The sequence below is a fragment of the Entelurus aequoreus genome, linkage group LG06 (assembly GCF_033978785.1).
Source record: "Entelurus aequoreus isolate RoL-2023_Sb linkage group LG06, RoL_Eaeq_v1.1, whole genome shotgun sequence".
Taxonomy (NCBI): Eukaryota; Metazoa; Chordata; class Actinopteri; order Syngnathiformes; family Syngnathidae; genus Entelurus; species Entelurus aequoreus.
The window spans coordinates 35553052-35579082 of record NC_084736.1 but is presented as its reverse complement, the minus strand read 5'-3'; the positions used below and the strand labels follow the sequence as shown (position 1 = coordinate 35579082).

General features: G+C 42.7%; 1 protein-coding gene across 5 annotated transcripts in view; it reads right to left on the bottom strand.

Moving 5' to 3' along the window:
* The window catches only part of si:dkeyp-72e1.9 (syntaxin-binding protein 4), a 163614-nt gene that overhangs the window by 51743 nt on the left and 85840 nt on the right, over positions 1–26031 (bottom strand). For all 5 annotated transcript variants that reach the window (XR_009826532.1, XM_062050636.1, XM_062050635.1 and 2 more), the window contains 4 exons: positions 22717–22789; positions 17622–17698; positions 4778–4874; positions 1100–1227 (listed from right to left, as the gene is read on the bottom strand). Coding sequence is in view for 4 of the 5 variants with exons in the window: in XM_062050636.1 (XP_061906620.1) it covers positions 1100–1227; positions 4778–4874; positions 17622–17698; positions 22717–22789 (375 nt within the window). In the remaining variant the exon portion in view is untranslated. The remainder of the gene's footprint in view (positions 1–1099; positions 1228–4777; positions 4875–17621; positions 17699–22716; positions 22790–26031) is intronic.

Genomic DNA, 26031 nt, shown 5'->3' with positions numbered 1-26031 from the left:
GCTCTAATAAAATATTATGATCGACGGTATCGAAAGCGGCGCTAAGATCAAGAAGCAGCAACATAGATGACGCATCAGAATCCATCGTTAGCAATAGTCATTAGTCATTTTTGCGAGGGCTGTTTCCGTAGAGTGATTTGCCCTGAAACCGGATTGAAAAGGTTCACAGAGATTGTTAGTCACTAAGTGTTCATTTAGCTGCTGTGCAACAATTTTTTCGAGAATTTTGGAAATAAACGGAAGGTGGGAGACCGGTCGGTAGTTTACCATGAGGTCAGGATCGAGGTTAGGTCTTTTGAGCAGAGGATGAATAACCGCTTTTTTGAATGCTAGGGGAACAGTGCCGGAGGAAAGTGATAAGTTTATAATATTTAACACTGATGGACCTAATAATACAAACAGTTCCTTGATAAGTTTCCCAGGAAGTGGGTCAAGTAAACATGTTGTTTGTTTTATCCCACTTACACGCTGTAATAATTCCTCTAATGTTATTTCATCAAAAATAGAGAGACTATTTTGGAGGGCAGTGTCCGTCGTATATACAGTCATATTTGTGTTAATAGAACCCAGTTGTAGCTGGGATGCATTGTCTTTAATCTCCTTTCTAATGAGTTCAATTTTCTTATTAAAGAAATTCATAAAATCATCTGCCGAGTGGGTGGAGCTACTGGGAGGAGTCCCTTGTTGGGTTAGCGATGCTACTGTACTAAACAGAAATTTAGGATCGTTTTTGTTGAGGCGGATGAGATTTGAGTAATATTTAGCTTTAGCTAAGGTAAGCATGCGTTTATAAGTTATTAAACTATCACTCCATGCTTGATGGAAAACCTCAAGTTTAGTCGCGCGCCATTTGCGTTCCAGTTTTCTACATGATAATGAAATAGTAGGTTAAAACCTTTCAATGTCGTTCAAATTCAAGTAAAACTACAGATTAATAAAATAATTTTTTCAAAAACTTTTGATAGAAATGTATACACACACACACGCACACACACACACACACACACACACACACACACACACACACACACACACACACACACACACACACACACACACACACACACACACACACACACACACACACACACACACTTACCGGGGAGTGAAAGGCTGATGTGTCCATCAGACTGGCGGCTTGGTGACAGGAAAACATGAAGGGTGCGTCTCCTAAACTGAGTTCCTCCAGGTTATCCTGGAAAATGGTCCGTGTGGCGGCCACAAAGTCTGGTGACCGACAAATGAGAAGAAACGCTCATCAATCATTATCACACAAACTCAAACTTGATTCTGTTATTTTCTACGTCCTTAGTCCTCATTAGTGTCAGCTCCACCTTATCTCAGCTGTCTTCAGGTGAGACACCTTGGACTGGTAGCCAGCCAATCACAAGACACAAGCATCTGTCATTTTCTATGTCCCTGATTCTAATAAGTGTCAGCGCCACCTTTTCTCAGCTGTCTTCAGGTGAGACACCTTGGACTGTCAGCCAGCCAATCACAAGACACACACATCTGTTATTCTCTATTTCCTTGGTTCTTATTAGTGTCAGCTCCACCTTATCTCAGCTGTCTTCAGGTGAGACACCTTGGACTGTCAGCCAGCCAATCACAAGACACAAACATCTGTTATTTTCTACGTCCCTGGTCCTCATTAGTGTCAGCTCCACCTTATCTCAGCTGTCTTCAGGTGAGACACCTTGGACTGGTAGCCAGCTAATCACAAGACAAACACATCTGTTATTTTCTATTTCCCTGGTTCTTATTAGTGTCAGCTCCACCTTTTTTCAGCTGTCTTCAGGTGAGACACCTTGGACTGTCAGCCAGCCAATTACAAGACACAAGCATCTGTTATTTTCTATGTCCTTGGTCCTCATTGGTGTCAGCTCCACCTTTTCTCAGCTGTCTTCAGGTGAGACACCTTGGACTGGTAGCCAGCCAATCACAAGACACAAACATCTGTTATTTTCTGCGTCCCTGGTCCTCATTAGTGTCAGCTCCACCTTATCTCAGCTGTCTTCAGGTGAGACACCTTGGACTGTCAGCCAGCCAATCACAAGACACAAACATCTGTTATTTTCTGCGTCCCTGGTCCTCATTAGTGTCAGCTCCACCTTATCTCAGCTGTCTTCAGGTGAGACACCTTGGACTGTCAGCCAGCCAATCACAAGACACAAACATCTGTTATTTTCTACGTCCCTGGTCCTCATTAGTGTCAGCTCCACCTTATCTCGGCTGTCTTCAGGTGAGACACCTTGGACTGATAGCCAGCCAATCACAAGACAAACACATCTGTTATTTTCTATTTCCCTGGTTCTTATTAGTGTCAGCTCCACCTTTTCTCAGCTGTCTTCAGATGAGACACCTTGGACTGTCAGCCAGCCAATCACAAGACACAAACATATGTTATTTTCTACGTCCCTGGTCCTCATTAGTGTCAGCTACACCTTTTCTCAGCTGTCTTCAGGTGAGACACCTTGGACTGGTAGCCAGCCAATCACAAGACAAACACATCTGTTATTTTCTATTTCCCTGGTTCTTATTAGTGTCAGCTCCACCTTTTTTCAGCTGTCTTCAGGTGAGACACCTTGGACTGTCAGCCAGCCAATTACAAGACACAAGCATCTGTTATTTTCTATGTCCTTGGTCCTCATTGGTGTCAGCTCCACCTTATCTCAGCTGTCTTCAGGTGAGACACCTTGGACTGGTAGCCAGCCAATCACAAGACACAATCATCTGTTATTTTCTATGTCCCTGGTTCTAATTTGTGTCAGCTCCACCTTTTCTCAGCTGTCTTCAGGTGAGACACCTTGGACTGGTAGCCAGCCAATCACAAGACGCAAACATCTGTTATTTTCTACGTCCCTGGTCCTCATTAGTGTCAGCTCCACCTTATCTCAGCTGTCTTCAGGTGAGACACCTTGGACTGGTAGCCAGCCAATCACAAGACACAAACATCTGTTATTTTTTATGTCCTTGGTTCTTATTAGTGTAAGCTCCACCTTTTCTCAGCTGTCTTCAGATGAAATCCTTACTGGTAGCCAGCCAAGCACAAGACACAATTATCTGTTATTTTCTATGTCCCTGGTTCTAATTAGTGTCAGCTCCACTTTATCTCAGCTGTCTTCAGGTGAGACACCTTGGACTGGTAGCCAGCCAATCACAAGACACAAGCATCTGTTATTTTCTATGTCCTTGGTTCTTATTAGTTTCAGCTCCACTTTTTTTCAGCTGTCTCCAGGTGAAATCCTTGGACTGGTAGCCAGCCAAGCACAAGACACAATCATCTGTTATTTTCTATGTCCCTGGTTCTAATTAGTGTCAGCTCCACTTTATCTCAGCTGTCTTCAGGTGAAACACCTTGGACAGGTAGCCAGCCAGTCACAAGACACAAACATCTGTTTTTTTTTCTATGTCCCTGGTCCTCATTAGTGTCAGCTCCACCTTATCTCAGTTGTCTTCAGGTGAGACACCTTGGACTGGTAGCCAGCCAATCACAAGACAAAAACATAGACAAACAATTATCCACACACATTTACAATCGGTCTCAACGGCTCTTTGGGGAGTGACTAAAGAGTGGGACCCGCGAGTGGCAGTCATGGTTGCACTTGGTGCACACGTATGTGGTTGACACTGTCTCTCCTTCTCCGGTGGATCTACATGGCCTGGGCATGGAATTATGGAGGTCAAGCTGTTGTCCAGGCAGTGGATCTACATGGCCTGGGCATGGAACTATGAAGGACAAGCTGTTGTCCAGGCAGTGGATCTACATGGCCTGGGCATGGAACCATGGAGGGCAAGCTGTTGTCCAGGCAGTGGATCTACATGGCCTGGGCATGGAACTATGGAGGGAAAGCTGTTGTCCAGGCAGTGGATCTACATGGCCTGGGCATGGAACTATGGAGGGCAAGCTGTTGTCTAGGCAGTGGATCTACAGGGCCTGGGAATGGAACTATGAAGGGCAAGCTGTTGTCCAGGCAGTGGATCCAAGAAAGTGTCGACACAGCTTGGCACCAGCGATGCAGTACATGTGTATGCTGTATATATACACATATATGTATGTGTATATATAATGAGAGAGAAAAGAAAGTATTAAATGATGGCAGAAGTGTTGCAACAGCGCCTGCTGCTGGTGAGAAGTGGCATCAGAATTGTGAATGTTTTTGCACGGTTGACTTTTTAATGAATCTTGCCTGTTTATATTTTGTGTCCTTCGCTAATTGTTATCAACCAAAAGTGTATCTGAGAGGGATATTTTGGAGGACAAAAATGCACTTTTACCGTGTTAAACTTGCGATTGATGATGTGTTATTTAGAGTTTGAGTTGCAGGTAATACTATTTCTCATGCCAAATTGTCAATAAAACTTGTTACTGGGATGCTAATGTTAGCTCGGCTCGGCCGCAGCCTGATTCATCAACCACATGGTTTGAAGCAGCCATCTTGGATATGCCAGGACACTGTAATACAAGGAATCCATGATACATACGCCCGATGTCAGTGATATCAGTGTGGAGCTAAATTTTACCACTTGAAGTTGTAGACCGTCATATATATATATATATATATATATATATATATATATATATACATTTGCCCGCCATATATATATATATATATATATATATATATATATATATATATATATATATATATATATATATATATATATATATATATATATATATATATATATATATATATATAATTTGTAGTGCTTTGTGGGTCTTTGGTCAGACTCTGTTGTAACTTCAAGTGTGTGAGTGTGTGTGTGCACATACCGCCATAGGCCACGGTGCCTTGTGGGTCTGTGGTCAGACTCTGTTGCAACTTCTTCCTTTTCTCATCTGTCACATCCAAACCAAGGAAGGAGAGAGCCTGCAACAGACCAACAGATTCTTACATTCCTTTGCAACCTGTCCAGGTGAAATGCAGATATTCAGGTTGTGTATCTAACACAGAAAAAGTCAGCAGTTTTCTGACTTAAAGGGGCTCAAGTTCCTCGCGGACGACAGAGCTTGTGACTTGATCTCCTGCGGCTCTTTGACCACTCCGATGCGGCTCAGCTGCATACTTGCCAACCCTCCGGATTTTTCCGGGAGACTTCCGGATTTCAGTGCCTTTCCCGGATAACTCCCGGGGCCAACATATTCTCCGATTTTCACCTGGACAACAATATGAAGGGCGTCCCGTGATGGCACTGCCTTTATTAGCGTCCTCTACAATCCGCTTTTTCACTATACTATCTGCGTGCCGGCCCAGTCACATGTTGTATGCGGCCTCTGCTTACACACGTAAGTGACTGCAAGGCATACTTGGTCAACAGCCATACAGGTCACACTGAGGGTGGCCGTATAAACAACTTTAACACTCTTACTAATATGCGCCACACTGTGAACCCACACCAAACAAGAATGACAAACACGTTCCCCCCCCCCCCCTCCCCCCCCCAACCCTGCCCACCTCAACCGACGCACGGAGGTCCTCTGTGTATTTAATTTATATTTGCATGTCACATTATCTGTATGTAATATTGGCTGCATTTTTGATTGTGTGCCATGTTGTTCCAGACCACAGCAAACATTACAGAGCTTGCAAAGATTGTAATGAATCCATTAGAATTTATTGCCAATTCCTTTAACTTGGGCACATAACTTTGGCAGTTTTAAGCCAGTCATTTCCAAGAGTTATCTCACCCTCTGAGATACGTACTTAATGTGCTGCCTGCATTATAACACTTACTTTTTTACTTTTTGCGGCTCTAGACAGATTTGTTTTTTGTATTTTTGGTCCAATATGTTGGGTTGCTGACCCCTGCCATAGGTGAAGGTAGGACCCATAAATGGAGAGCTTTGCCTTCCGGCACGACTCCCTCCAAACCACAACGGACCAATTCAGAGTCCACACCAAGACATTCCGGAGGAAAACCTGCTACAGAAGACTTGCGACCCCGGATTGGGACGGTGGTTCACCATTCAGCAGCAGTGATCCTATACACACAGCCAAGATATCAAAGTCTTTTGGACAAAGTGTGTGAATGTCTGGAAGTGGTGTGGAGAATGCGTATATTTTTGATACACTTTGATGCTTTAGTGTAACATTGTATTGTGTGATCATGCTATTGGTACTTTTCCACTTTGGAGATGTTCGTGCGGCCGCTATACTTCCGTTGTCTTATTATCTGTTGTTGATTTCCATATTTGGTCCTGGAGCGTCCAGTGTCTTGCACAAACATGATCAATCACTCATCAAAAGGGAGGTTTGATTCAGTTCCGTTCCATTAAGGACACGGTCCCTCTTCTTATCAACAGGTGCATCCCTCTCTGTAAGGGGGGGGGGGGGGGGGGGGGGCTGCCTTCTCACTATAAGAGACTTCTTTTGTCTTACTTTTAGACCTCTCTGGGCGATGCTATGGTTGTGTTGTGAGGACTGGTCTCCTAAAGCTTTGTAAAACTTGCCCAAGTACTATACTGTCTCAGTGGTCCTTTTTACTCAACATATATGTCATCAAAAAGAACTTGGGTGTGCGTTTTATTCCCTGAGAGGAAGACTGGTCAAGCGCAACAGTGGCCTCTCAGATATTTGATGAATTGTATTGAAAATTTCTGGAGATGGGTCTGTCCATAGTCCAATACTTTTCCTTCAACCTGATGGAGCTTGAGAGGTGTTGCTGCGTGAAACTGCCCAAAGACTATAATTGAAGCCAAAGGTGCATCAACAAAGTATCAAGCAAAGGCTGTGAATACTTATGTTTTTCTTAGTTTTTTTCATTGGTAAACAGTCAAAGACCTGTGTTGGAGCGGGAACTAGACACGGCAACAACAATCACAGAGTGCTGAGACATGCAGACGGACAACAAGGTAGGAGTGAAAGTGGAGACCCGTGAGAGAAAAGAGCTGACACCATGTGGTGCAAAATACCAAAGTAATAGAACAGGCAGAGTCAGATTGCAAGATCAATAATTCAATGAGACGGGCCCTCGGGGCTGAGGGTGAAAACCAAGCCGCAAAAGTCTTCATTCTTTTTTCTTCGTCAGAAGGAGGAAACATATGTGAATCCATGAGATGAGGACTTAACACCAGAACTATCAAGCAATTAAAATGTGCAATATCACAAAATTCAAAGTTGAGATCAATCGAATGGGGGTGGGGTTATGTTCTGTTGAACTACAACATGTTTTTCCACATGGTAACAACAGAAGAGCAGAGAATTGGCTGACATTATTATTGTTCAATTGGAATAACTGAATCAGGAGAACAAAAGAGTACTTGGTACTTACAACCTACAGATTGAACTCTTTCAAAGAAGGGATTATTGACGTCATAGGAGTTGAAAGCTTCATGAACAGGTGACAGTAATGTCCTCTTCTTAAGTGACAAAGAACACCAGGTGAATGTGGCGTGATGACACCAACTCCTTCAGAGAACACCAGTCCAAGAACAGTTGAATGATCATTCCAGGAACAATACCTTAGTCTCCACAAAGTTCAAATGATTGAAGTCACTTTTCAACCTTCATAAAGTATTTCCATAACATTTGGGATGACACAACTAGGTGAATGACACCTGTGTCCTGGCCTGAGGGCTCTCACTGGCACTTACTGACTTTGAGGAGGGTGCAGGAACTCTGCCACACAAAAATCTACCATTCGTTAAAAAGACGGAAGTTGACATGAACGCCTAAAAGAAGAAGAAGAACGCCTACGTGCAATAACTGGCCGAAGCTCCAAAACAAAAAAAGAAACAACGTTTTGTCTAAAGGAGAACAGAAAAAAAGAAAAAGGACAGTCAGGATCAACATTGTCCCGGCTTTCACTCGCTGGTGTGAACTCAAAGATGAGGAGGGATTTCAGATCGATGCTGCCTTGGCTCTGTTCCTGCTAAATTAGTGGGTGACTTTCTATGCTTAAATCAAAATGATAATGCTAATGTTAGCTATCAGAATTTTGTGTGGTAGCAGTAAATAGCCACCAGCCTGATAGTTTGCAGTTCCACACTACTTCCTTCAAAATAACTCTTTCCTTCCTTCGGATACATTCATGTTTGTAGAACAATCCAAGATCACTTCTTGATAGTGTCTGCTATTTAACATCAGCATGGAGACTAATATTTGTGACAATATTACAAATATATATATATATATATATATATATATATATATATATATATATATATATATATATATATATATATATATATATATATATATATATATATATATATATATATATATATATACACATATACATATACAGTATATATGTATATATATATATATATATATATATATATATATATATATATATATATATATATATATATATATATATATATATATATATATATATATATATATATATATATATATATATATGTATGTATATATGTATATATATATGGCACCACCTACTTGTACTTTATTTTACTATATGCTCTTTGAGTTTTTTATACTTTATAATCTATTTTTCTTGCTTTCTGAAGTTGTCTTAGTACTGGGTACTATGTTTCCTGAGGGAATATATTGCAGTTTTGATGCACTTTAAAATGTTCTGACTCAGTTGGAGCCAATCTGTTGTTCTCGGGAGGTGGAAAAACCGGAAGCCGATATGGGTACGTCCATGCAGGCGCAAGGACAGCGCACTGCTGTGAAAAAGACACTCAAGGTTCAGTTTCGACAATGGGGTTCTCAGGTCCTGGGACGATGGCCCTGCAGGTGGTTGCCAGGTTTAACCCACCTAGCATTGTTGTATGTTGTTGTGTCTGCGAGTATGTGTGTGAGTCTGCTGTGTTTTCTATATGTATGTGTGTTTATTGGTTTGTTTATCTCCTCATTCCTTCCTCTCACGCTTCTGTTTCATCCCCTCTTCTTACCAGTACACTCTGCAGTTCCCAGTTATCGTGCATCAGCCCCCCTCCTGACCTGCTTGTACACATCAGCCCGTTCTGCTCTCCTAGTTGGACATGGTGAGATATGACAAGCACCAGTAATACACTTAGATTTGTTTCATGGAACGTGAGGGGAGTGGGAAGCGCCACTAAAATTGGGAGGGTCTTGACCCATTTGCAACACCTCAAAGGAGATATATTTTTATTCAGGAGACCCACCTTCACAACAGAGAGATTTCACGACTTAAAAGAGGCTGCATCAGCCATATTTTTAATTCAAAATTCAACGAAAGGGCCAGGGGTACGGCTATCCTTATTCGTAAAAATATTTCATTCGGACTCAACAAACTGTAGCAGACCCTGCTGGCCGTTATATTATTGTGTCTGGAAAGCTGCAAGGCACCCCAGTCATGCTCGATAGCGTTTATGGACCCAACTGGGATGACAATTCTTATGTGACTAAATTGTTTACATCATTTCCGAACACTGGAAACCATTTTATCATTAAGGGCGTGGACTTTAACCTGGTGCAGGATCCTGTACTGGATCGATCATTTAACAAACTGGCTCCCTTATCTAATTCAGCTAAAACGCTGGATACTCTCGCTAAACAGTTGGGTCTTACAGACCCGTGGAGCCATGCCTCCCCTACAATTAAACAATTCTCCTATTTCTCCCATGTACATCACACTTACACTCGGATAGACTTCTTTCTTCTCAACAATAGACTACTTTCCAAAACCAAAACATGTAATTACCATAGTATTGTAATCTCTGACCATGTCCCCACCTCAGTCGACATCAAAATGGACACTTAACCTAGAACCCTTAAACAATGGCGATTCAACTCAGCCTCACTAGCAGAAGACCGTTATAGGAATTTCCTACACGATCAAATTAAGTGTTTTTTCGAACTGAACGACTCACCAGAAATTGGAGGAGGTTTACTATGGGAGGCATCTGAAGCCTATATTAGAGATAAACTTATATCTTTTGTTTCAAACCTAAATAAGACAGAAACCATTCAAATCACTGGGCTGCTCCGCAAGATTAAGGATCTTGACAATAAGTACGCTTCAAACCCAGACCCGACACTATATAAAGAACGCCTTCGCCTACAAGCTGACTTTGACCTTATGTCTGTCAATAGAGCAAAATTACAACTACTCAAATCCAGACAACGATTTTTTGAATCTGGGGAAAAAGCTGGCAAGTTCTTAGCCCACCGGGTCAGGGAGGAAGCATCTTCGAGGCTAATCACATCTATTCGCTCTAACACAGGAGACCTACATACTGATTAATGAAACATTTGCTGCATTTTATACAACATTATATACTTCAGACTGCCCCCCTTCCTCAGATAAACTGTTTAGCGATAAAACATTCCCCCAGATAGAACGTGGGGCTGCGAGGGGCCTGGGCCAGCCCATTAGTGTCATTGAGATCACAGAAGCCATCAAATCCTTACAGAGCAATAAGTCACCCGGCCCGGATGGCTTCAGTGCAGAATATTACAAGACTTTCTCCAGTGTTCTTGCTCCGGCTCTAAGAGACATGTATAATGAAGCTTTCCTGCACCATCGCCTCCCAGAAACCTTATCGAGGGCCACCATTTCTCTCATGCTAAAAAAAGAGAAAGACCCCCTGCTTTGCAGCAGCTATAGACCAATTTCGCTCTTAAATGTAGATCTAAAAATTCTATCCAAGGTTCTCGCTCTCCGGCTCCAAAGGGTGATGCCTTCCATCATCTCATTGTATCAAACAGGTTTTATGCTAGGCCGGCAATCCTCACTCACACAACACTCGGCGCCTCCTAAACATTATCCATTCGCCAAACCCCTCGACCCCGGCGGTGGTAGTGTCCCTCGATGCGGAGAAAGCCTTTGACAGGGTTGAATGAGAATATCTATTTGAAGTGATGGGTCGGTTTGGTTTTAATGAAGATTTCATTCTCTGGGTTAAACTTTTGTACTCGTCCCCAGTAGCTTCGGTACGTACAAATAATACACTATCCGTCCCAATTTTTCTTAAAAGAGGCACTAGACAAGGTTGCCCGTTGTCTCCATTATTGTTTGCTATTGCGATAGAACTCCTTGCTCTTTGGCTGCCCGCAGAGGCGGGCTTTAAGGGTATCACCCGGTCGGACACGTTGCACAAAGTCTCGCTTTATGCGGACGACCTGCTCTTGTACATCTCGGATCCTGCTAGCTTACTCCCGGTAATATTTGACATTCTGGAGCGGTTTGGCACACACTCTGGTTACAAACTTAACTACCAAAAATGTGAGCTGTTTCTGATTAATTCCTTAGCTAAACAGTTACCACGATCTTTAGCAGCATTCAAATGAGCACATGACGGGATTCATTACTTGGGAATCCTTATTACTCCGGCTATGTCTGATATGCTCCGGGCAAATTTTTTACCTCTAATTGAAAAGATGGAGAAGAACTTTGCCTGCTGGTCTGTTTTACCATTATCTCTCGCTGGCTGGATCAATCTGATCAAGATGATCACTCTGCCTAAATTCCTTTACCTTTTTCAACATATCCCCATATTTATTACTAAATAATTTTTCGATAAATTAGACAAATCAATATCCACATTTTTATGGGGGGCCAGATCGGCCCGAATCCGCAAGTCGGTCCTACAATCTCCCAAATCTGAAGGAGGGCTTGCACTCCCCAATTTTAGACAATATTATTGGGCGGCTAATGTACAGAAACTCCTATACTGGATGGATGGAGGCTCTCAGACCCTCCCGGCCTGGGTATCCCTTGAAACGACAATCCCACACTTCTCATTACATTCTTGTTTATGCTCATCACTCCCTTTTCCATTTAAACTTGAAGGCGCAAACACCATTGTATCGATCTCCATTAAAATATGGAACCAGCTACGGAAACACTTGGGTTTTCAGGGCCCATCTATATTGACCCCGCTACTTAAAAAACAATTATTTAAACCTTCCCGTACTGACCCCGCATTCATGACTTGGCACGATCATGGTATCACCACTGTGAAAGACCTCTATGCAGACGGAGTGTTCTCATCCTTTACTGAACTCTCTTCCAAATACGATTTGCCGAACTCCCACCTTTTTCGTTTTTTTCAGGCGAGGGACTTCGTAAAGAAGCAGTTCCCACACTTTCCAAATCGTCCTCCGGAAACTCTTATAGATACATTGTTATCTTTGAGCCCTAATCATAAAAAATGTATCTCTGTGCTATATACCTCCTTAAGTTCAGGTGCTCCAAACTCTCTATCAGTGATAAGAGCCTCGTGGGAGAGCGATCTTAATACCAACATATCCGATCAACACTGGAACTCTGCCCTGAAACTGGTCCACTCCTCCTCAATATGTGCCCGTCATAGTCTCATCCAATGCAAAGTAATCCATAAAATTCACTACACTAATTCAAAACTATCCAAAATCTACCCCACTGTTAGCAATACCTGCAATAGATGTCCATATGTTCTGTTAAACTATGTTCCTTTTGGGAGGACATTTTTGACACAATCGGAAAGGGAAAGGGTGTGAATAATTTACTGACTTTAGAATTGTACTGTTTCGACTTGCACTTTTTTCTGTTTATTTGAAAATGCCAATAAAAAAAGTTGGATGAAAACTGAAAGTTCTTAATTTGGGTTAGGGGTTCTTCATTTGGGGTCTAAAGCGGACCTATGAGGCAAAACAAACTTTTCTACTGCTTATGTACGTACTTATGTGTATTCGGATCAGTGGGATATGCGTGTATATATATATATATATATATATATATATATATATATATATATATATATATATATATATATAATGATAAATGGGCTATACTTGTATAGCGCTTTTCTACCTTCAAGGTACTCAAAGCGCTTTGACAGTATTTCCACATTTACCCATTCACACACACATTCACACACTGATGGTGGGAGCTGCCATGCAAGGCGCTAACCAGCAGCCATCAGAGGCAAAGGGTGAAGTGTCTTGCCCAAGGACACAACGGACGTGACTCGGAAGGTAGAAGGTGGGAATTGAACCCCAGTAACCAGCAACACTCCGATTGCTGGCACAGCCACTCTACCAACTTCGCCACGCCGTCCGTATATATATATATATATATATATATATATATATATATATATATATATATGTATATATATATATATATATATATATATATATATATATATATATATATATATACATATATATATATATATATATATATATATATATATATATATATATATATATATATAATGGTTGTGCTTACCGACCTCGAAGCTATTTTATTTGGTACATGGTGTAATGATAAGTGTGACCAGTAGATGGCAGTCACACATAAGAGAAAAGTGTAGATGCAATTTTAAGTGCACAAAGTATGTGTGTCTATACCTTCCAGGTGTAAAAGACATATTTTAATCCTATGAAATGTGTTTTCATAGTTAGCGCCCCCAAGGCATCTGTGGTACAACACTTTGCACCATTCACACAGATGCCTAGAGGACGCTAACTATGTGTCACCACAACACTTTGCACCATTCACACAGATGCCTAGAGGGCGCTAACTATGTGTCACTACATCACTTTGCACCATTCACACAGATGCCTAGAGGGCGCTAACTATGTGTCACTACAACACTTTGCACCATTCACACAGATGCCTAGGGGGCGCTAACTACGTGTCACCACAACACTTTGCACCATTCACACAGATGCCTAGAGGGCGCTAACTATGTGTCACTACATCACTTTGCACATTCACACAGATGCCTAGAGGGCGCTAACTATGTGTCACTACAACACTTTGCAACCATTCACACAGATGCCTAGGGGGCGCTAACTACGTGTCACCACAACACTTTGCACCATTCAAACAGATGCCTAGAGGGCGCTAACTACGTGTCACCACAACACTTTGCACCATTCACACCACGATGCCCTAGAGGGCGCTAACTACGTGTCACCACAACACTTTGCACCATTCACAACAGATGCCTGGAGGGCGCTAACTATGTGTCACCACAACACTTTGCACCATTCACAAAGATGCCTAGAGGGCGCTAACTATGTGTCACCACAACACTTTGCACCATTCACACAGATGCCTAGAGGGCGCTAACTACGTGTCACCAAAACACTGTGCACTAATCACACAGATGCCTAGGGGCCGCTAACTACGTGTCACCACAACACTTTGCACCAATCACACAGATGCTTAGAGGGCGCTAACTATGTGTCACCACAACACTTTGCACCATTCACACAGATGCTTAGAGGGCGCTAACTATGTGTCACCACAACACTTTGCACCATTCACAAAGATGCCTAGAGGGCGCTAACTATGTGTCACCACAACACTTTGGACCATTCACACAGATGCCTAGAGGGGCGCTAACTATGTGTCACCAACAACACTTTGCACCATTCACACAGATGCCTAGAGGGCGCTAACTACGTGTCACCAAAACACTGTGCACTAATCACACAGATGCCTAGGGGCCGCTAACTACGTGTCACCACAACACTTTGCACCAATCACACAGATGCTTAGAGGGCGGCTAACTACGTGTCCACCACAACACTTTGCACTCATTCACACAGATGCTTAGAGGGCGCTAACTATGTGTCACCACAACACTTTGCACCATTCACACAGATGCTTAGAGGGCGCTAACTATGTGTCACCACAACACTTTGCACACCATTCACACAGATGCTTAGAGGGCGCTAACTACGTGTCACCACAACACTTTGCACCATTTCACCACAGATGCTTAGAGGGCGCTAACTACGTGTCACCACAACACTTTGCACCATTCACACAGATGCATAGAGGGTGCTAACTATGTGTCACCACAACACTTTGCACCATTCACACAGATGCCCAGAGGGCGCTAACTATGTGTCACCAAAACACTTTGCACCATTCACACAGATGCCTAGAGGGCGCTAACTACGTGTCACCAAAACACTTTGCAACCATTCACACAGATGCCTAGAGGACACTAACTACGTGTCACCACAACACTTTGCACCATTCACACAGATGCTTAGAGGGCGCTAACTATGTGTCACCACAACACTTTGCACCATTCACACAGATGCTTAGAGGGCGCTAACTATGTGTCACCACAACACTTTGCACCATTCACACAGATGCTTATAGGGGCGCTAACTATGTGCATACTTGCCAACCCTCCCGTTTTTAGCGGGAGAATCCCGATATTCAGCGCCTCTCCCGACAACCTCCCGACAGAGATTTTCTCCCGACAAACTCCCGGTATTCAGCCGGAGCTGGAGGCCCCCCCCCCCCCAAAAAAAAGTCTACCGCAGCTGCGATTGGACCTGACCAGCCTCCGGGAAGAAGTACTAGAGTACCAATTGCTTGCCAGGGAAGATTTTCCCAGGAAGCAAGGATTGACCGGTTTTGGGCCATGCTAGGGAGCAGGGGCGCGAAAAGGGGGGGGGGGGGGGGGTAAAGGAGACGGATTCTAGGGGCCCATGATAGAGAGGCCCCTAATGATGATGAAATTATAATACAGAAAAATGACACTAAGTTATTAACTAACATATAATCACACATGTTTTATTTTCCATGTCCTGGTAACAATACCTTTATTTGTTTTGGAAGCATCAACACCTGCAGGCCCCCCCCCCCCCCCCCCCCCCCATGTAAAATGGTTCAGTCCGACTGGATCAGCTGCAGGTAGAGCACCGGCGATTTGTCACAGACAGCGCCACAGCGGGCAAAGCGGAGGAGACAGCAGTATGCCTCAAAAATCAGGCAGCCAAAAAAGAAAGGAAAAGAAAATAAGAGAGGAGAAGGAGTTGAAGGGTTGACAATATGTCACCCAATATTTCCAAAAATAAAGGTGGGTTTGTTAGTTGTGGTGGAAAGTTATGCATATTAACTTTGTCCCTGTCTGTTGTAATAAGCTAGCTCACTTTTCTCACCATGTTAGCTCAAGAAAACTCTGGATTTTTACATTTTATTGCTATATTAGTTAAATAATCAATCCAGTCAATTGAGAGTCAGTTGGCTAGAAAGCTGGACTTCAAAGACCTGATAAGTGATTTTGCACGTGAGAAGGCTCGGCGTTGGGCTTTTGGTGAGAAAAGTTGAGCAAGGACCAGTGATTGAAAGGTTGCAAAAGGAAGCTTGACTCAGTCTGCAACGTTATATTATATATATATTTACCATTCTTTCATATATTAAGTTCTACTTAAATTATGAGAAATCATATCAGAATTTTGTATTCTGATGGCATTTTTGTTTTTTGCTGAGATTTTTTTCTCTCCACTGATTATAATTGCTATTTTTTCATGGAAGAGTTTATTTCCAGTTTAAGAATCAGTGGTGCAGCAAATAAATGACTCAAGATGAATTCCATTGTATTCAGAGTGCTCAGTTCTTCCCCTACTGTACATGTCAACTGTGATGCTGTTCTTCTTTCAAAAATATTGTAATGATAGTCAAAAATACCATTAAAATGCATAATTGTATGTAAAATAGCATCAAAAAATGTGTTGGGGGCCTGTAAAGATTCTTTTCATGGGGGCTCAAAATCCCTAGCGGCACCCCTGCTAGGGAGAGATGGAAGATTCCACACTCTCGTGCATTTGATGAAAGCACTTTTGTGCGTGCCACACAGCAATGCATCATCAGAGAGGGTGTTCAGCATGGTTAGAAAAATAGTGACAGAGAATAGAAAGAGGATGGACAATTCAACCCTTAACAAAGCATTGTACTTTCAAGTACAACAATGAGTAGATGAGTGTTGTGTGTGTGTGTGTATATGTGTAAATAAATGAACACTAAAATTGAAGTATTTATTTTATTTATATATATGATAAAATAAATAATTATATATATATATATATATATATATATAATATAATATATATATATATAATATATATAATATATATATATATATATATATATATATATATATATAGCTAGAATTCACTGAAAGTCAAGTATTTATATATATATATATATATATATATATATATATATATATATATATATGAAATACTTCAGTTGGTGAATTCTAGCTGTAAATATACTCTCCTCTTAACCACGCCCCCGACCACGCCCCCCCCCCCCCCCCCCCCCCCCGATATTGGAGGTCTCAAGGTTGGCAAGTATGACTATGTGTCACCACAACACTTTGCACCATTCACACAGATACCTAGAGGGCGCTAACTATGTTACACACTTTATCATGGCTTCTCCAACGTAATTACCTACGTACGCAAACCCAAAGCTTTGGGTGTTAGCTAATAATAGCAGTTTGGTTAGCTTACGTTAGCTGTCACATGACTGCAAATTGTCCCTTGCTTCTCTTGGACTGATTTTCTATGTGTTGACCGCCAATGGTTTTATTTGGGCCCGTAAAAAAAATGTTACATCAACTTTGCAATTGTAGGAAAATATAAACAGTTGTCAAACTAATTTAACATAACATTTATAATTTTTGCATGAAAAAATTTGACTGTGAGGAAGTTGCAAACAGACAAATGTCAGGGCCTGCAAGTCAGCACGCTGGGCAGACTTCCCCTACACAACACAAAGATGCTGCTTCTCCTGAGGCACATTTCAATACTTTCTCTTTCAAATCCTATCCTAATTCTTCATTTTCTTCCTCTCCCAGCCTGCTAACTACTATTGGGATTAGATTTGTGCACTTGGTAGTGACTCACCAGATGTAACATGTCTGACTGGTAGTGACTCACCAGATGTAACCTGTCTGACTTGAGACGGATGTCGGGGTCCAGCGTGATCTTGGCTTTGGATCTCTGCTGGAGCCAACCTGGACAGAAGTGAAAGTGAAAGTGATCATCACTTGCATGACTTGGAGAGGGCGGGGGAGGGGATGATGAGGATTATTTAAATTAATGTTTTGGTCTTCTTTTAGTATCTTCCATGTTATTAACATGAATGTTTTGGTCTTCTTGTAGTATCTTCCATGTTATTAACATGAATGTTTTGGTCTTCTTGTAGTATCTTCCATGTTATTAACATGATGAGAGTGTGGAAATACGACCACATCACACCGGTTCTCAAATCCCTTCACTAGCTTCCTGTTCCACTCAGGATTGAATACAAAGTCTCCCTACTAACTCACCAGTGCCTCCATGGAAATGCCCCTCTCTACATCAAAGAACTGCTCACCCCCAAATCCGCTCCGGACAGGCTAACCTCCTCCAACCTCCGAGGACAAAGCTCCAAACCATGGGAGACCGGGCTTTCTGCTCCGCCGGCCCCAGTCTGTGGGACACTCTCCCTGACCACCTGAAGGCAATCTTTTAAAAAAGGCTTAAAAACCCTTTTTTTAAAAAAAGCCTTTTGATAGATTTATGTGTGCTAGTTCTAGCTATTAGGCTGTTCTAGTTTTTATTTAATTTTACTATTTATTTTACTCGTTGGGGGCAGCTATTTGTTGTTCTAGCTTTGTTTTTGTTTTTTTTAAATGCACTGTAGCACTTTGAGATTGTGTGTTCAATGTAAAGTGCTTTTACAAATAAAATCTATTATTATTATAATTATTATGAATGTTTTGGTCTTCTTGTAGTATCTTCCATGTTATTTAATTTAATGTTTTGTTCTTCTTTTAGTATCTTCCTTGTTATTCACATGTATGTTTTGGTCTTCTTTTAGTATCTTCCATGTTATTAAAATGTATCTCATTAGTTGTATTTTAGAAAAATAAACATCAATGTCTTTGTGTTCCACCTGCATTTTACTTTAAAGCAGAGTATTATCCTTATGTAAGACAAAAACACATACGGTTTTCTTATTTTTTGCATTGTAAGTCGTAAAATATGGCAAGTAAGAGGTGGCTAACAATGTAGCTAATGTAGTCTTCTAAAACCATCTAAACAGCGCCAACAAAACTCCATTTACATGTGGTAACCTGAATATTAACAAGTATTAGTGAATCAGAATCAGAAATACTTTATTAAGCCCCAAAATTAAGATCTTCAGCACAATCCCGTTCAAGATCAGACAAACATTACAGGTAGACAGAACAGGATCGCTGAAGGGTCTGCCAACTTCCTGCGCCCCTTACAAAAAGATGAGAAACAGGTAAACACTTGGGGTGGAGGGGGGCGGGGGGGGTGGACCCTTCCATCCATCCATTTTCTACTACTTGTCCCTTTCAGGGTCGCACAGGGTGCTGGAGCCTATCTCAGCTGCATTCCGACAAGTCGCCACCTCATCGCAGGGCCAACATTGATAGACAGATTCACACTCACATTCAACATTAAACAAAAAACATTAAAAGAGCAGAGCTGATGCAACCAGCCACTACTACACACAGCTACAAAAGTAAAAATACAACAACAAAATAGCATATACACTGTGCGGTGTTCCATGCCATTGTCTGCTGGGGTGGAGGGAGCATGGCCAGAGACAGGAGCAGACCCAACAAAGTAACCAAGAGAGCCGACTCCACCCTCAGCCGCCCACTAACTCTCGGCCAGTGTCCAGTCCGCATGGATGAGCGAGATTCCGATACCTGCTCATTCAGCCAAGACACTGTGAAGCTTGTCCAGCTCCGCAGCTCTGTCTCTTCATTCACATCTCCTCCAGTCTCTCCAAACTCTGCAGCCCTGTCTCTTCATCCACATCTCCTCCAATCTCTCCAAACTCTAGAGCCCTGTCTCTTCATCCACATCTCCTCCAGTCTCTCCAAACTCTGCAGCCCTGTCTCTTCATCCGCATCTCCTCCAGTCTCTCCAAACTCTGCACCCCTGTCTCTTCATCCTCATCTCCTCCAGTCTCTCCAAACTCTGCACCCCTGTCTCTTCATCCACATCTCCTCCAGTCTCTCCAAACTCTGCAGCCCTGTCTTTTCATCCACATCTCCTCCAGTCTCTCCAAACTCTGCAGCCCTGTCTCTTCATCCACATCTCCTCCAGTCTCTCCAAACTTTGCAGCCCTGTCTCTTCATCCACATCTCCTCCAGTCTCTCCAAACTCTGCAGCCCTGTCTCTTCATCCACATCTCATCCAGTCTCTCCAAACTCTGCAGCTGTCTCTTCATCCACATCTCCTCCAGTCTCTCCAAACTCTGTAGCCCTGTCTCCTTCATCCACATCTCCTCCAGTCTCTCCAAACTCTGCACCCCTGTCTCTTCATCCACATCTCCTCCAGTCTCTCCAAACTCTGCACCCCTGTCTCTTCATCCACATCTCCTCCAGTCTCTCCAAACTCTGCAGCCCTGTCTTTTCATCCACATCTCCTCCAGTCTCTCCAAACTCTGCAGCCCTGTCTCTTCATCCACATCTCCTCCAGTCTCTCCAAACTCTGCAGCCCTGTCTCTTCATCTACATCTCCTCCAATCTCTCCAAACTCTAGAGCCCTGTCTCTTCATCCACATCTCCTCCAGTCTCTCCAAACTCTGCAGCCCTGTCTTTTCATCCACATCTCCTCCAGTCTCTCCAAACTCTGCAGCCCTGTCTCTTCATCCACATCTCCTCCAGTCTCTCCAAACTTTGCAGCCCTGTCTCTTCATCCACATCTCCTCCAGTCTCTCCAAACTCTGCAGCCCTGTCTCTTCATCCACATCTCATCCAGTCTCTCCAAACTCTGCAGCTGTCTCTTCATCCACATCTCCTCCAGTCTCTCCAAACTCTGTAGCCCTGTCTCCTTCATCCACATCTCCTCCAGTCTCTCCAAACTCTGCACCCCTGTCTCTTCATCCACATCTCCTCCAGTCTCTCCAAACTCTGCACCCCTGTCTCTTCATCCACATCTCCTCCAGTCTCTCCAAACTCTGCAGCCCTGTCTTTTCATCCACATCTCCTCCAGTCTCTCCAAACTCTGCAGCCCTGTCTCTTCATCCACATCTCCTCCAGTCTCTCCAAACTCTGCAGCCCTGTCTCTTCATCTACATCTCCTCCAGTCTCTCCAAACTCTGCAGCCCTGTCTCTTCATCAACATCTCATCCAGTCTCTCCAAACTCTGCAGCTCTGTCTCTTCATCCACATCTCCTCCAGTCTCTCCAAACTCTGCAGCCCTGTCTCCTTCATCCACATCTCCTCCAGTCTCTCCAAACTCTGCAGCCCTGTCTCTTCATCCACATCACCTCTCATCTCTCCAAACTCTGCAGCCCTGTCTCTTCTTCCGCATCTCCTCCAGTCTCTCCAAACTCTGCAGCCCTGTCTCTTCATCCGCATCTCCTCCAGTCTTTCCAAATTCTGTAGCCCTGTCTCCATCCACCTCTCCTCGAGTCTCTCCAAACTCTGCAGCCCTGTCTCTTCATCCGCATCTCCTCCAGTCTCTCCAAACGGATTCTGGTGTGGCAGAGACCCAGCAGCTGGTCTCCATGGCCAAAAGGCTCCCGGGAGGCAGATCCAGAACTTCACAAAAAAGCACTGCAGAAGTCAGGAAAGTGCCACCCCTTGTCACAAGGGTCCCAAACCAAAAGACAAAAAAAACCACATGAAAACAAAAGGGAAACATCAGGAACACGAAAGGATGACACAAGAGCACAGAGCTCCTGCCACCAGCAGCCACTACATGACATACATACTTACATCATGTATAGATTACATGTTATTATGAATGTTACTAAATTACATATATACTTACATCCTGTATATATTACATGTTATTATGAATGTTACTACATTACATATACACTTACATCATGTATATATTACATGTTAATATAAATGTTACTACATGACATATATACCAAAAATGATTCCCAGGCGTGGCCACCGCTGCTGCTCACTGCTCCCCTCACCTCCCAGGGGGTGATCAAGGGTGATGGGTTAAATGCAGAGAATGATTTTGCCACACCTAGTGTGTGTGTGACAATCATTGGTACTTAACTAATATACTTACATCATTTCCAAAGCAGGACCTCCACCCAGACAAACAATACAAGTACACAGTTCATGAAAAACAATATTTTTTGTTATTGTCATTGTAAGTGGGCCTAAACACTTATATTAGAAAATCATTCATGGAAATGACTTGATTTGATTATAATAATAAGAGAATGTTGTCTGTCTATCTGTGTTGGCCCTGCGATGAGGTGGGGACTTGTCCAGGGTGTACCCCGCCTTCCACCCGAATGCAGCTGAGATAGGCTCCAGCGACCCCGAAAGGGACAAGCGGTAGAAAATGGATTGATGGATGGAGATTAAAGATTAAAGATTAAAGATTAAAGTACCAATGATTGTCACTCCCCTTGGGGAGCAGTGGGCAGCAGCGGCGCCGCTGGTGTAACCACAGTGTGCACGTCTGATGTTGCTCACATGGGCTCCACTGAATGCTCAGGGAGTTTTTGCGTTTGCTCACACACATGAAAAATTAGAGGGAACATTGCTTACATCATGTATATATTACATGTTATTATGAATGTTACTACATTACATCTATACTTACATCATGTATATATTAAATGTTATTATGAATGTTACTACATTACATATATACTTACATCATGTATATATTAAATGTTATTATGCATGTTACTAGATACTACATCTATACTTACATCATGTATATATTAAATGTTATTATGCATGTTACCAGATACTACATCCATACTTACATCATGTATATATTAAATGTTATTATGCATGTTACTAGATACTTGCAGTGTGTATATACAACCTTGATGGATGTTTTATAAGCGAAATAGAGCGACCCACATTAGCTCCATTGTTAGCTTACTCTTGCTAGCGTTTATTTATGATTTAGAATGTATAAAAAAGAAAAATGTGTTTGTCTTACATAAGGATTGTGAACGCAAAATAAAAAAAAGTTTTAAAACCATTGGATCTGGGTTCTTATGGGTCATGGCAGAAACCTGAAACATGGTCATCCGGTGGACAGATGTCAGGAGAAGAGGAGGACACGGAGGACGGCTCCTCTGCACAGATCTGCAAAGGAATGAAACACTTTTGACTCATCGCAAGACGGTTCAACTGAAAACGAGTTCAGTTTTTTCTTAGTTTAGCAATCACACTTTCTAATCATTGCAGGAGACGTCAACCATGCAGACCTGAAGGTTTATATTAGGGCTGAAAAGTCTGTGTTCCATATCGCTCCATATTGATAATTATTGCTATTTTTTATGAGAGTAAGGAGCAGAGGAACAAACATCTAACCTTTTTATTTAAAAAGTAACTTCAGCTGTTCTCTAAAGGGTGAGCGCGGCTAAGGTGGTGTGGTATGAGTGGTCTTGGCGAGGTGGATAATTACTGCCAAAAGTTTTACCTCGACCAAATTTTTTTTTTTACTTGCGAATCCTTGGGTGTGAGTAAAAAACATTTTTGTGTTTTCGTGGTGTTTTGGCAGTATTTCCACTCCAAACTATCTTTAAAAGCTTTTCACTTGTACTTCTTCTTTTTCTTTCTTCTTGAAAATGGAGAGAGATGGGTTCGTTGGCTTCTCCTCAACAAACTCTTTGAATGAAATTCAAGTGTGATTCTTCACACAAAACACCAACAGATGCGTCTTCAATATAGCTTGCGAGACGTCATGCTCATAAGGAATTTGGCGTTTTCCAATACATTTTAAATATCTGACAAGTTTCTTGCTACAACCGTGTTGCCGTTTTGTGGACAAAGTAAGTAAATCCGTAAATCAATGACCCCGAATTGTCATTTGAATTGAACACAGCACAGCATTTACTTATTTGACCCAATCTAAACAATCTTCAATCTTTTGGAATTGGATTGCATTATTATGGTATTGCTGTGTATTGTTTTGTTGGATCGATTAATTTAAAAAAAATAAATATAAATAAATTAAATAAATAAAAAAATAATAAATAAAAAATAGATTTTTTAAAAATGAGAATCGATTCTGAATCGCACAACGTGAGAATCGCGATTCGAATTCGAATCGATTTTTTCCCACACCTCTAATATATATATACATATATATACATACATATATATATATATATATATATATACATATATATATATATATATATATATATATATATATATATATATATATATATATATATATATATATATATATATATATATATATATATATATATATATATATATATATATGTATATATATATATATATATATATATATATATATACATATATATACTGGCAGGTGCTCATGGAGCCTCATGGAGAGGACATTGGCGGGCTCACGGAGTGCATCACAGACTATATCAACTTCTGTGTTGACTCAAATGTCCCATTAAGGACGGTCACCTGCTACCCAAACAACAAGCCGTGGGTGACCAAGGACATCAAAGCCCTACTGAATGAGAAGAAGAGAGCATTCAATACTGGTAACAGGGAGGAGGTGAAAAGAGTTCAGGGGCTGCTGAAGACCAAACTCAGGGAGGCCAAGGAGAACTACAGGAGGAAGCTGGAAGGGAAGCTGAAAGACAACAACATGAAGGCGGTTTGGAGAGGTATGCAGACCATCACCGGCCTCAAACCGTCAGGGGGTAGGGGGGTGGACGGAGACAAAGAGAGGGCCAATGAACTAAACCAGTTCTTTAACAGGTTTGACACAGTGGCTCCGACAAGCTCCTGCCCCCCCCCCTCCCAAGACATGCCAGCCGGCCCCCTGACAACTTCAGCGAACCAATCCACCCCCCCCCCTCACAGCCCCCCAACTCCCCCCACTTAACACCTCACCCTCAGTTTGATGAACCCCCCTCCCCCTATCACCTGAGACCCCCCCCAGTGTGTTTGTCTGCAGAACAGGTGAATGCACAGCTTAATAAGTTACACACAGGCAAGGCCGCGGGTCCTGACGGTGTGAGCCCCAGGGTGCTCAAAGCCTGCGCCCCACAGCTGTGTGGTGTGCTCCAGCACATCTTCAACATGAGTCTTAGGCTGCTGAAAGTCCCCACACTGTGGAAAACCTCATGCGTGGTCCCCATCCCCAAGTGCACGCGACCCAGCACGTCGAAGGACTACAGGCCGGTAGCTCTAACCTCCCATATCATTAAGACCATGGAGAGGTTGGTCCTGGAACAATTCCGCCCTACAGTCAAGCCCCACCTGGACCCACTCCAATTCGCCTACCAGCCCCGACTGGGAGTGGAGGACGCAGTCATCTACCTGCTGAACCGAGCCCACACCCACCTAGACAAGCCTGCGAGCAGTGTGAGGGTCATGTTTTTTGACTTCTCCAGTGCTTTTAATACCATACGGCCTGGACTACTGGGTGTAAAGTTGGAGACAATGCAGGTGGAGCCCCCCTTAGTGTCCTGGGTTGTTGATTACCTGACTGACAGACCACAGTACGTGCGACTGCAGGACTGTGTGTCTGACAGGCTGGTCAGCAACACCGGGGCCCCGCAGGGCACAGTCATCTCCCCCTTCCTCTTCACCATCTACACCACCGATTTCCACTATCAGTCAGAGTCCTGCCACCTTCAGAAGTTTTCTGATGACTCTGCGATAGTGGGGTGTATTGAAGATGATGACGATGAGGAATACAGGGCACTGGTGGAGGACTTTGTCACATGGTGTGGAAAGAACCACCTCCAGCTTAATGTGACGAAGACCAAAGAGCTGGTTGTGGACCTGGGAAGGAGGAGGAGTACTCCGGCGACCCCTGTTTCCATCAGGGGGGTCGATGTGGACATGGTTGAGGATTATAAATATCTCGGTGTACACATCGACAACAAGCTGAATGGGTCAAAACATGCGGAGGCAATCTACAAGAAGGGACAGAGCCACCTCTACTTCCCCAGGAGGCTAGGATCCTTCAACGTCTGTACAAAGATGTTGAAGATGTTCTACGAGTCGGTGGTGGCGGGCGCCTTCTTGTACGCCGTGGCCTGCTGGGGCAGCGGGCTGAGAGCGAGGGACACAAACAGACTGGACAAGTTGGTAGAGAAGGCCAGTAACGTGGTGGGAGTGGAGCTAGACTCTCTGGCGGTGGTGTCAGAGAGGAGAAGTCTAGCAAAACTCCTAGCCATTATGGACAACACCTCCCACCTACTGCACTCGGACCTTGCAGAGAGAATGAGCACGTTCAGTGGAAGGCTCAGACTCCCAAAATGCAACACGGAACGACACAGGAGGTCCTTCATACCGACAGCCATCAGACTGTATATGTAGAATATATTTATATTATTTATATATTATATATATAATATATTATATATATTATATTATTTATTATT